Source organism: Canis lupus, chromosome 4 (genome assembly GCF_011100685.1).
Source record: "Canis lupus familiaris isolate Mischka breed German Shepherd chromosome 4, alternate assembly UU_Cfam_GSD_1.0, whole genome shotgun sequence".
Classification (NCBI taxonomy): Eukaryota; Metazoa; Chordata; class Mammalia; order Carnivora; family Canidae; genus Canis; species Canis lupus.
In genome coordinates, this window is record NC_049225.1 from 7597146 (window position 1) to 7609967 (window position 12822).

At 44.3% G+C, this 12822-nt stretch overlaps 1 protein-coding gene across 9 annotated transcripts in view; it reads left to right on the plus strand.

Moving 5' to 3' along the window:
* Window positions 1–12822, plus strand: part of SIPA1L2 (signal induced proliferation associated 1 like 2) — a 213510-nt gene that overhangs the window by 195675 nt on the left and 5013 nt on the right. For 5 of the 9 annotated variants that reach the window (XM_038533898.1, XM_038533899.1, XM_038533897.1 and 2 more), the window contains 3 exons: window positions 1178–1309; window positions 11538–11591; window positions 12155–12278. In XM_038533898.1, coding sequence (XP_038389826.1) covers window positions 1178–1309; window positions 11538–11591; window positions 12155–12278 — 310 coding nt within the window. The remainder of the gene's footprint in view (window positions 1–1177; window positions 1310–11537; window positions 11592–12154; window positions 12279–12822) is intronic. The other 4 variants (XM_038533902.1, XM_038533903.1, XM_038533904.1 and 1 more) reach the window with 3 other exon arrangements.

Sequence of the window (12822 nt, forward strand, 5' to 3'; positions counted from 1 at the left end):
TTTTGTATTACCATGGCTAAATGTGGTAGTGCTGAAAATAGCATGATTGGGTGGGTTTAGCAGCACCGTGTGGAGGAAGGCTGAGAGCTGCCCGTGAAGGTATCAAGCGGGTGGAAGACCGTTAGTGCCCTTCAGGGTCAAGGTCAAACACCACTGCTTGCTCTCCCTCCAGATGCCAGCATTTCACAGCTACCCCAAAGGGTGTGGGAACAAAAATTGCAGGTGCCTTGGGTTAATTATGCCCCTTACTTAACTTAATTGCAGGCTCAGCCAGCCAGGTGGTCATTATTTTGATTGGTCTCATTAGGCAGATGTGTTCGCAAGCAGCTGCTTGCGACGTTTTGGGCAGGTTCAGAAAAAGATATGTCAGAGAAAGTCCAGTTGAAGCCTTTGAAAGATTTGTCCTCAGATGCGTAGTGAGTTCTAACGAGTTTTATCAATGGCATAAACACTTCAAGTCCCGTGATGACAGGTGAAAAAAGAAAAACCTAAAAGGTCAGTTCATACAGACAAAGGACAGACGAAATTCCATGGTGGACGACGAGGTGTTTCTGGTTTAGTTGGTGATCAAGCTGGCGCAGTGAGGCGGCACAGCAGTCCAACCACCGTATTTGGGCATAGCATGAGAAAAGACTGTGTCTTCTCTTTCTGGCCTGTTAATGAAGGCAAAGTTAGCCCTTCTGCATTTTTATAATAAACTGATAACTGGGGCATCTTGAACGTGTGGTGCTCAGGAAGCTTTTTAAACCATCAGGCTAGAGAGAGACTGTACCAAATCTTGTGTTCAATAGAAGTTTGCAACACTTGAAAGGGGGAAGTAATGCCTACAGAAAACAGGAATCGATCCTGCAGCTAGTCCAACTCAGATGGATGTCCCCACGAGAAGCCTGCCCTGGAAGGAAACTGTCAGATTTCAATACTGTACCATCCAGCTAGTCCTTTCTGGAATCTCTTCCATCTCAGCATGTTGCTAGCCAGCCTCTAAATGAGTCAGTAGGTCGTGCTTCTCTACAGACTTCAGTCTTTCCAGCCATGTGTCTTTTGGATAACTGCACCATGCTATCCCCTTTCTCACTGGGGGCAGAGGGTCTGCTGGAAGAAGTCCCTGGCCCCTCGGAGGGGCTGCCTGTGCCCTGCACTACCATCCAACTGACACTCCTGTTTTGTTTCTGTTCAGATGAGTTCTGGTTCTCCGATGGGTCCTTATCGGATAAGTCCAAGTGTGCAGATCCTGGCCTGATGCCCCTCCCGGACACGGCCACGGGCTTAGATTGGTCCCACCTTGTGGACGCAGCACGGGCATTTGAAGGTAAAGACTCGCAGCCTCCAGGGCCTGGGGCGGCCACGTAGGGAACATGGCTCTATTTGGGATTGTCTGTGTTAATGTTTCGGATACTTGGCACATCTTCATGGATGAAAACAAGCAGGGGAAGGCCTGAGCTGTGACTAAGGATATTTCCTTGGAGACACCATGCCGTTTTGTGAAATGAGCACTAGGCAGAGGACCCCAAACCTGAATTCCAGATGAGGCCCCAGCTATGACCTGGGACAAGTCACTCTTCCTCTCTGACCTGTTTTCTTACCTGAAATGTGGAGGTTGTATACATAGGGCATAGATCATCTCTTTCCTCTGAGTGTGATGAGGGAAGCTAGAGAGGAAAGGCCTTCAGAGGCTGACACTGCCTAGCTTGGCAAGATGGGCACACACGAGGTGTGTGGTGGCTTGGCATAAACGCAGGTGCAACATGATCTGCCCAACCCAAGCCCCTGGCCCTCCCTGTCTGGGCCTCAGCTTCCTCCTCCAACAGTGTGGTCCCTGAGAGTAGCTGGGCACACTCCTCTCAGGACCCGTCCAGCTGCTACACTGACGTGAATTTTAGAAGGTTGAAGCTGCTCCGTAGGAAATACCTTTTTTCCAGCTCGCAGGTCAAGGTAGACCCAAACAAGGAAGATGCTTCACCTACATCCTCAGGACCTTACCTGTGGGTAAGAAGAGAACAAATGACCCGGGATTATGATCTTTGCCATTTGCCGATGCTGTTCTTCTAAGATTACAGCTGCTCCTGGGGTGACTGGTAAAACTGACAAGGGACACAGGGCCATTTCAGTAGGGCCTGTTGAAGAATCCCCATGCACCTGGGCCGCAGCGTCCAGGTGGAGTTCAGTGTTCGAGGCCGTCCCCACGGGAGGGGCTGCAGCTGCCTGAGCAACCCATCTCTTCTCTCCTGCTCCCCATCGACTTATCTTCCTTCTTAGGCTCTGGCAGCTTGCCCCCCATCCCCCATGCTGTCCAAGCTTCATCTAGGAAACAAAGGCAGGTTCCTTTTCCAGGAGTGGCAGGTGGGCTTCCAAGTCAGGCTGCTTTACTTACCCCTCAATCTTAGCAAGCTTGCCCTGCCAGGGCAGCCCGCCAGTAGATTTGCTGTAAGTTACTGAGATCTTTGTCTTTAGGTAGGTAAGCTTTGCAGGTGGGGGGTGGGGGTGGGGGGAGGCGAAGGCTACTAGCAAGTTAATTCAGATACCGGGGACATTTAGCTCCAGTAGATAAGTAAAGCAAAATTCTGTTAGGAAACTTCTGAAAAATGAACAGGCTCTTACTGCTCCCTTAATAGGAGTGAGGGTCTTTGGTTCACCACCTTGCAAAGTACTCCACATGGAAGCCTCAGAATGCCCCATCTGCTCTGTGATGCAGTCTTCATTCCCTTGACATTACCCGAAGTTGGTTATAGAACCCCAGGCCCATGGCCCAGTTACTTCTGTACTTCCAAAATGACCTAGATGCAACCTTGCCCCAAAGGGCAAGAACATGGTCTTTACCTCTGTCTAGAGCAACCCAGGCAGCAGGTAATAGCATTTTCTCTGGCATGTTCTGAACACACTGTGTTGTCTTACTGCCCCCAGGAGAATATAAGAACATCTATTCTGTTCTCTGCAGTGTTCTCCACAGCATAAATATTTGCATGGTACTTACCACACTGAATTTTGCTTTATTCACTTGTCTGTGTCGTCTTATTAGGTGATGAATATCTCAAGGGAAGGCTGCTTGTTTTATTCATCTTACCTTTATTTATCAAGCACACAGTGAGATAACTAAATGAGAAGAGCTAGTCCCAAGGAGTACGTAGGTATCAAATGCACAGGACACCTGAGCTATACCAACTCAGGGCATAGTTTTTGACCTCTGAAGGTCCTTTGCATTTTATGCTCATTTTTCAGATTTAAAACAATATTTATCGGTTTATCTCTGGATCCACACACTAACCCCCCCCCCCATTTTTATCTGTGCTTAGTTCCCTTTTACCTCTTCAGAATAAAATTACTCCTGTGAAACGGATCTTGTCCGGAGACAGGCTAAGTAAGAGCAGGAAGTGGAAGAAGCAAAATGGCGCATATAGCCAAGATTAAGGTATCAACCTCAAGACTCTGGTCATAGTCATGGTCAGCTGCTGGGCTGTGGGCCTCGGACAAGTCCGTTAACTACCATAATGGCCACACATCGGGCCAAAAGTGGATGTTCGACGGTAATCCTCAGAGGTCCATGACTGCTTTAGGCTTCGTTCAGGTTTCTTGTCCATAAAATGAAGACCTTTACCAAAGAACACATAAGGCTTTGACAGTCGTAAGCCTCCACTTCTGCAGTCCTGTTCTTCAGAAAGTAGTTCTAAGCTGAAGTTAGAGTCTAGGGGGAAGTTGGCACCCGTAGAGCATGGCACCAAAAGCATGGTGTGGAAACACCAGATAACTGGTGCTCAGGTGCCAATGCAGAGAGAATGTGGAATTCTCTCTGCCCAGGGAGAGGACTTTGGCTGTCTGACCTTCCTGAAGTTTCCAAATGTTTATAGTTTGTATTTCAAAATTCCAGTTAATTTTCAGTGCTACCCTATAAGGCGGCATTCACCTTGAGAAAATTAACAGTGGGAATTTGCAACTCTAGACTTTTGCTAATCAGCTTCTCTTGTGTTGGTGTCAGTTCCACCCTGACATCCGCTGGTGTGGTGGCAAATGGGCATCATCAGTCACCTCGGCACTTTGGAGAGAAATGTCTTCACCGAGATAACCCAGTTGCCCTGCCTGTGACTTGATCTTTTCGTACCAGTTCCCAGAGCCATTTCTGAGCTAGACTAAACATGATAAAGATAGTCCAAAAAAAAAAAAAAAAGGTGTCTGCATAATTGTTACACACTAATAAAGGCAGTTCAAAATGCCTTCCTGAGCTCAGAGCGATCTTGGAGTAATGCTGTGCCCATACATCAACATAAGTAGTCAACACATCTGAAAACACATTTCAAAAAATAGAATGTATCTGCCTATTAACACCATGACCCTTGTCGTATCCACCAATGAGATTCATCCAAGCAGGTATGCCTCTCCCCCGTTGATCAGTTTATGTTCTACACTTTGCATATGATGCATTTACCTTTGTTTAAGAGCTAAAATTGACACTGGATACATGAGTGTAAGAATTTAGATTTTTTACTATGCCATTCTAGAATAGAGCAGGAGCACCAATCTAATCTGCCCCAATCAGGGCTGCTTAAATATATACCAACTCTGTTGGTACATAACGGATACTCTGTTACCATGAGTGAGGCTTCTCCAAAAACAAGCATTTCCACGCGCTTCTGGCCACAAGGCAATGGAAATAGAATTAAGTAAGAAAAATAGAAGAAAAACACAAACAAAAAATTATCCCCATTTGGAAGACTCTTAATGTAATTCATAATCATTATTCTAAGCAGCATTTGGGAATACGAGGGCATTTTTTTCTTTTTAGTAAGTGATAATAAAAAGATGCTACCTATTAAAATCTTTGGATTGCAGCCAGAGAATAATCTTTAAACAAAAATGTACTGTTTTCAGAAACATATTTAAATGGGGAAAAAATACCCCATGAAAATTAACCAGGTTAACTATACTTCAAAAAGATTCTACAAAAGCTGCAAAAGCAAACAAAAAAGAAATCAAATAGATTTTTTTGTGAACTGGCAAATGAATTTTCAGTGCAATTTATAAATAAAATCAATGGTTAATTTTTTCCTAGGATATTTTTAAAGCAACATAACTGGTCAAAAAATGGAAAATACAAATGAACAAGAGTAGAATGAGAAAAGAAATGAGCATTCACCAATACATAAGAGAAATTAAAAAAATTATTAAGGAATGTCAGGTAGCTATATAGGAAGAAATATGATGAATAAAATAATTGGGTATTTCTTGCAAGAAAACAAAGGAGGGAGCATAAAAAACGTCAATGGCTCAAAGATGGAGGGCATCGAAAATGTTACCTGAAACTAATATGTTTAGAGTTCATTGTTTTCAAAGCTTAAAAAAATAGTGGTGTCCCCATATAAATTTTTCTTGAAATTCAGCAGCAGCCAGAAACAGCATGAGAGAATTCTTTCCTGCTAACACACAAGAAGAGAAAAATCCTAAGACAACCTCAGTCATTAATAGCAATGTCAACCTTAGATGAAATTCAGTAGGAGATTGGAAAGATTATCCATTGTTATTGGCAAGAGTTTAGCCAGTATAACAAAAGAAAAACTTCTATTACAAAAAGTTACAGTAAATGAAATAAGTAAATGTTATTGTACCGATTTCCCAAGAAGGGTGTATATACCTAGTAGAATTAGGACCTATTTCTTGATAAAAATTGAGATTTGAGAGATACCGTTAAAAACTAATGAAGAAGAACTACTTTATTCCCAGTAGTTATAAAATACTTAGTGGGAAATGGTTTTATAAGCAGATACCTTCAGTCCAGAAACTAAACAGTGTCATCCGTTGAGACTCTGTCCTTTCATTCTGTAGTGAAATACTTGACATTTATACAAGCAATGCAAAGAAAAAAGGAATGAATTTTGGAGGTAACAAACCATTTATACATATGCTTCTGTATTTAGAAAATATGAAAGATAAAAAAGAAATTATTCAAATTAAGAGGACACTTACCCTGATGAGCACAAGTATAGAATTGCTGAACAGTTATATTGTACACCTAAAACTAATATAACACCATTACTTATACTTGAACTAAAAAAAATAAATTTCAAAAAAGAAAGTATCCAAGATTATAAAATAAAGTAGGTGAGAGATTTTAAAATAGATCTCATATTTTGTAAGCCTTGTCTCAAAGGGTTGTTAATTTTTTCAGTTACCTATTTCTGTATAAAAACCATCCCAAAATTTATGGCTGGGGACAAGGGCTTATGTCTCATGATTCTGTAGGTTGGTTGGGTTCCCTCTGGTTTCAGCTGGAATCACACATGCAGCCATATTCAGTGAGAGCTCAGCTGGAAGGTGACTTCACTGATATGTTCAGCTGGTCTCTGGCTGGACCCCTGTCTCCAGCATGGCAATTCTACTTCTTCCCATGTGACTCAAAGAATCCAATCAGGAAAGCAAAAGCAGAAGCTACATGATGTCTCAGGGCCTCCTGGTCTGGGAGGACTCAGAACATTGTATCCCCCACATGCTATTGGTCAAAGCAAGTCCCAAAGTCAGCTGAGATCCTGGAGGTGGGAGGTAGGCTCTGCCTCTTGGTGTGAGGGCTACCATGTGCCCATAACAGTGTTTGTAGACAGAAGGCACCCTAGCTGTATCTGCAATATCAAATTATACGTTCTTTGGAAATTAAGCCATATTAGAGTTCTAATTTGAGAAAGCAAAGGACATTTCAGTAACTGGAAAGTCCTATATACGCAAAGAACTGATGGGAAGCTTATGGTCAAGATGATGAATCAATTCATTTCCTGAGTTAATGTGTAGATTTAGTACAACTTCAATTCACATATCTAAAGGATATGTTAAAAAGCTTAATTGCATCTAGTTGGAAATAGATAAAAATATTCTACAAAAAGTCTACCGTAAATAATAATTAAACAGCATAGTAATGTTTCAAAAAAATAGAAATTAGTCTTCTTGGAGGAAGAAGAGTCCAGACCAAAAATCTGAATATAATTTAAACAGGAAAGGAATGTATATACTCCACTTGGATTTAGGATTTAGAAAAGTCAGTTCTAGAAACAGTAAAAGTAGGATTACTAGAAGCAAGGTAGTGCTTTAATTATTGCATAATGAGAGGACATACAAAATACAATGCCAGATAAAAGTATTTAAATATTTACATTTTTATGAACTTGAAAGAGAACATTCAGATAAACAGGAATATGAGGGAGGATTTGTAGTGAATGTGATGGGTAAAACCAGGCTCTCCCAAGTGTGTGGAGGGGCTCAACCAAAAAAACACCAAACCCCTGATAAATAAGCAGCCAAGGCATAGGGACGCACAGTCCTCAAAAGTAGAATTACAAAATTAAGTATTTGAAAAATGTTCAACCACACATAAATTCAAAATGACGATGAGGTACCAGCTCATATCTTTAGAAGGTGAAGAATGATCCCACACTCCAGGAAGCTATGAAGAATACTCAGGCCTGGTATCATTACAAAGACGGTATGATCCATCTTTTTATGCAGTATGACAATATGTAGCTAGAGCCCACTCTTTGACCAGAAATCTAATTCCTGAGAATTTGCTTACTGGAAATAGGTAGATAACCAAACTCCGCCTGTAAGACCAAATGTCAAAAAATCGGCACCTCTTTAATAAGCCTGTGAGGGAGAGGGTAACTCAAGGACAGTGAGCCTGTGCCCCTGCCTCCCTCTCCTGCGACAATCAAGTTCAAAAAATGGGGCCGCAGTTCATGTTTGTTTTAGTGTGTGTATGCAGTCCTTTTGTTTGTCGGGGGTGAGATGTGACCCTTTGCACATCAGAACACCTACATGAAATCTCTGATCTCCACAGTACAGTAAGGTCATGGCGTATAGGCCATGGAGGCCTCGTTCCCTGTATTGGGCGGGATAATGGAAGATGTGGGTACAGCAGATCCCATCCCCCTCAAGTGTGGGCAAGTGAACAGACCCAACCGGAACCACTGGCCGTGGGTCCAGCACTGGACCTGGAGCCGGGGAAGGGGAGCAGAGTCCCTTCAAAAGTGCTAGAATTTAAAATAGTTCTCATTTATCGAAATATCAGAAGCAGGCGATGAGTGGTAAGCATTTGCTGAACAGATGATGTTTTAAATGAAAACAGGCTTTCAGAGGTGAAGTTACAAATGAGTGCTGGGAGACTGAATTGCCACGTCCCACATGCCAGCAACAGCCCGGCTTCTCTTCTGGATTTCAGCCCTTTGTGGTTGGTGGTGACCACGAGCTGTCTGCCCGCGGGCACTCGGAGATGCGCGTGCCCCTGAGTGTCTGGGTGCGGTACACATGCAGAGCCGGCAGCTCGGATATCAGGCCCCACCGTGGGAACAAAATAGTTTATGGAAACGCATTTTTTAAAAAATACAAGTTTATGTTTTTAATATGAGGCTCCATATGCCCTTGGTCTTTAAAAAGAGAGTAATAGCATAATTTTTTTTATAATCACTGTTTTCATTGTGAAGCTGCAACTTAACCTTGACAAAGTTGCTGGTTACTGGTACTTGAACACTGTGTGTGTGTATATATACAAGCATAAACAGTGTGGTATACTGCATGACTCCCCAGGTGACATAATTAGTTAAAAAAAAAAACTGAAAAGAAAAATGCTATTTAGTTGAAAAATGCAAAGTTAATTTAATAAAGTAAATCAACTTAAATGATCTCAAAAGTAAGGAAATTGTCTCGGGCCAGCAACCGGAGCTGTACCTTAAATGAAGCATAATCCCAGCACTTTTCTTTGCTCATTACTGAGAGGCAGACTCTAGGCTATTATCTTGCAGCATTTATGAGCAGGCTGCAAAAGGCCTAAGCCAAAGTGTTTATGTCAAAAGTGCAATGTAACTTTTTTTTTTTTCTCTTTGCTGGTTGCCAGTTAAGTCAGCTTTCCACGATCTGATAAGCAGGGTGCTTAGAGTCAGTACCTTTAATTTCCTACACAGAGCTGTAAAGTTCCAGCTTCTCTGTAATTTGTAGTGATAGCAGAGACAGGTTAGAAGAGCTTTGTTTGTGCAAATGGGTTTGGTTGAATCCAGCCTCATGCTTGCATGGCCGGGCACAGGTACCTTTCTCCTGCTCCTCAGCAGACACGACTAATCCATCAGCCACCCTCCTCCCTGAGGCAGGCTTGGCCTTACTGTTCTCTGAGTGCTCTAGGCTGCCCAGTTGGGCCATGGGAGTTCATTGCCAGCAACTGTTGTGCCAACTCAGCTCCAGATTGATGCGGAATATCTGGTTGACTTCATCTCCTTGTGTAGTGCCAAATGCAACCAAGAAATTGCATTGAAATAAAGTTTTTCTAAGATTATTTAAAGGATTGAGGTGTTCCATATGTACTCATTGCCTGGTGTCTCCCCCCCCCCCCCTTAGCCAGGTGTTCTTGCACAGAGGAGAACAGGAAGGAAAAGAAGAAAAGGCTATATATGTGGATTGTGGGGATTGTATCTGCTGCGCTAACCATTTATGTGAAGCTCAGACACGGTTTTCTCTCTGCCGCTTGATTCAGTGTCAGTAACTACTTGGTTACTGAATATTTATCATCACAGAAATAAGCTGTCGAAGAATAAAGCTTCCACTGGAAACTGTCACTGAGGTTAGCTATTTTACAGAATAGTTTAGTGTCTGGACTTAATCAAGCAGCATTCTGTTTGGATTTCAACATCCCAGCTTTCCAGATCCAGAGTGAAATCCTCTTTGTGAAATTACAGTGCTGGCAAACCCCCCCTTTTGGCATCTTGCCTTCTGACCAGTAGGACCTTGTTTCTCCCCAAGGAATGCTTGAATGACTGCCAGCAACCAGTTCTGTTTCTGTTAAATATGTAGCTATTTTATCAATTAAGGTAAAAATAGATGGAACAAGCTAAGACATTTTCATCCAGGTATTTCGGCTTGACCATCAGACTCATATATTAAGAAAGATGGAAACGAACCAGATTATCACGGGATCATGTAAAACCTGGATGAGTCAGTGGAACTCTTTTATGAAAAAGTGAGAAATAGAAATTCTTTATCTGTTTTGACATTCATTTTTTGTCAGTAAATTTACTGTAGAATAAAAATATATCTGCGGTTCATTTTTTTTTAAGTGTGAGGTATTATTTGGGATCATCACAGAACAGAGAGTTATCTTGGATGTCAGGACAGCCCTAGACCCTCCCCACCCACCCCTGGAGCTGCTCAGCCCCAGCTAGCTACTATGCCTCATCATTCCTGCCCCCACCTCTGCCATTCGCATCTTGTCACGTGTAGAAGTAGGCACCCAAATTGTGCTATTAATCTTAATTAAGTTACAAATTATTTCATCATATGCACAAATCCTACTAGTCAGTACCAAACTGGGAATATGATTGTCTCTCAGGAACGCATAGTTACAGAATGTCCATCATCTTGTAGGTTTGAAGTGTGGAGATGGACATCCTTAAAGCTTTATAGGAGTATATGTTGAAGGACATCTGTGTACCTACCACAGATGTTGGGAAATCTGCTGTAGGAAAGCAGGCTGGGCCGGAGAACTCCCTGTGCCACTGATCATGCAGTGCACTCAGCACTGCTTCCAGGAGGGCCCAGGCCTCTGGTGGGTGCTTCCAGCTTGCTTTCCTTCATGTGCCCTGGCAGCCTCCACCATTCTTTCTAATTAACAGGAAGTGCAATACCCACCATAAACCAGACAAGCAGGTAGCCTCATTAGGAGACTCGTCCAGCAGCCAGAGGGAGTCAGAGTGGGATATTATTAAGAACAGAGCACCCCTGACATGGACCCAAGTGCAATTTCTCAGCCATTAATCAAATCATATGAAAAAGACACCACAGCACTAATACACCTGCTATATCCCTTGGATTCCAACTGTAGATGCCTATATGTGCCTGTGCACCAAGGAAAGAGACACCAGGGAATGGGGGAAGTAGATAATAAGATACATTCCTGGTTCTCACCTCCACCTTGTGCAAACATGGGACTGCTCTGCATGCCATTTGGCATTTCTGGACTGATAGTCTTGGGTCAGTGTTCAGCCACCAGAGCTGAGCCTGTCTGGTGCCTGTTTCAGAAAATACTGCCTTTCCTGCCTGGCTCAGGAATCTTTGAATGTGAAAGTACTGGTGCCAAGAGTAGAAATGGTCCAGTCCCAAGATAAGGCAGTGTAGTCACACTGATCATTGTTACCACTGCTGTTTCTAGTAAGAGTATGTAGCTGACCTCGCTCACCACCACTATTCTATGTTCACGGAGTGGATCATTTCAGCAAACCCAATGGGCACGTGTTCTTAGGGTTGGGCTTGCATGTGTGAGGCACACCACTTCTCTTCATCATACACGAGAGCGTGCGTCCAGCCAGGACCGTTCACATGCAACGTTGAACCACATGGTTTGGCATCATCTGTTATTGGCTGTCGAGGGCCATGCCTCCTTCAGCACGACAGGTGCACATGCACACCAGCACACGCACAAGCACAAGCTCTACAGGACCCCATTATTTGAGTCTTGTGTGTGCCCCAGAGGCTTCCAGGTGTGTAGAGATGCCACTGTTCATAGGAAATTCTAAATCTTATTTCAGGTCTTGACTCAGATGAAGAACTTGGGCTGCTCTGTCACCACACGTCCTATCTAGGTGATTGTCCGGGGCTGACCACGGGCTCCGGATGTTCTGTAACCTTTTCTTTCTATTTCACGTGTCTGCACGTCTGCATGGTTATATCTGAGCTCAGAGGATTGGCACACACAGGGGCCGTGGGGCCCGGCTGCTGTGTCTCAGGGATCCCCCTCCCACCCCGGTTTGGGGACTGCTTGAGGAGAGGTCTGTCTCCTCGGTTCTGTTAATCAGCGACGCCCTTCTTGCGTGCCAGCCGGCTGCTTTGGCATTTCTTGGGATGTGGAAGGAAGAAAGCGAATTGGCTCTAGCAAATCCAGTATCTGCTAATTGTCCCCCTGGCTGTGATGTGCGCATGCCATACAGCCCCCAAGGACAGCCAATCCTCATGCTTTCTGATTGTCAGCAGCTTGCCTGAGTCCGTTTATCTTTGTTTTGTTTAAAACAGGGCAGTAACTGATTGGGAGGTGGGGGCGGCGTGGGGTGGGGGTGAGGGTTAGTGACTAAATTCGCTTGCACAAACGTCACCTTGCAGTGCAGCCAGTACTCAACTGCCTTGGCGTGTGTGTGTCTCCCCTCCTCAGACCAGAGAGTGGCATCCTTCTGTACCCTGACGGATATGCAGCACGGGCAGGACCTGGAAGGCGCGCAGGAGCCGCCTCTATGTGTAGACCCAGGCAGTGGCAAAGATTTCATGGACACAGCTGGGTATGTGAGCCCCTGGGGAGCCTCCCCCCACCCCCCGCATCTCCCCAGGCCCCTGGGTAACGGGTTCAGCGAAGCCCTGGGCCACGAGGAGATCACATCCAGCCTGCATCCCCTGGACCTTTAGGATCCAGACCCGGGACTGAGTGAGGCTGACCTTCCCCCTACCCTGCCGGGGTGGGCAATCCTTGCCTGCTAAGACATGTCACCTGGGGCTCAGGGTGACCAGGATCTCTGACAGAGAGAGGGAGGGTGTGGACCAGGCTTGATGTCTGCCCATAATTGCTGCCACAGCCCTGGGATGGACAGGGACCTTGGTGATCAGTCTCCTGCTGCCAGGCTGCAGGTGCGGACCTGCCGAGGACACAGCTCCCCCCAGAACCCCAGCCCATGACCCAGCCTCACTTGAATGAACCATCCCATTCCCCTGTATTTTTTGACATTATCCCCACAGAGTATATGTTCTTTACCTGATTCCAATTTTTATATGGACTTGTGTTACTATTAACTTGCTCATTCATCTTGGTAATAAGCTTCATGATATTTT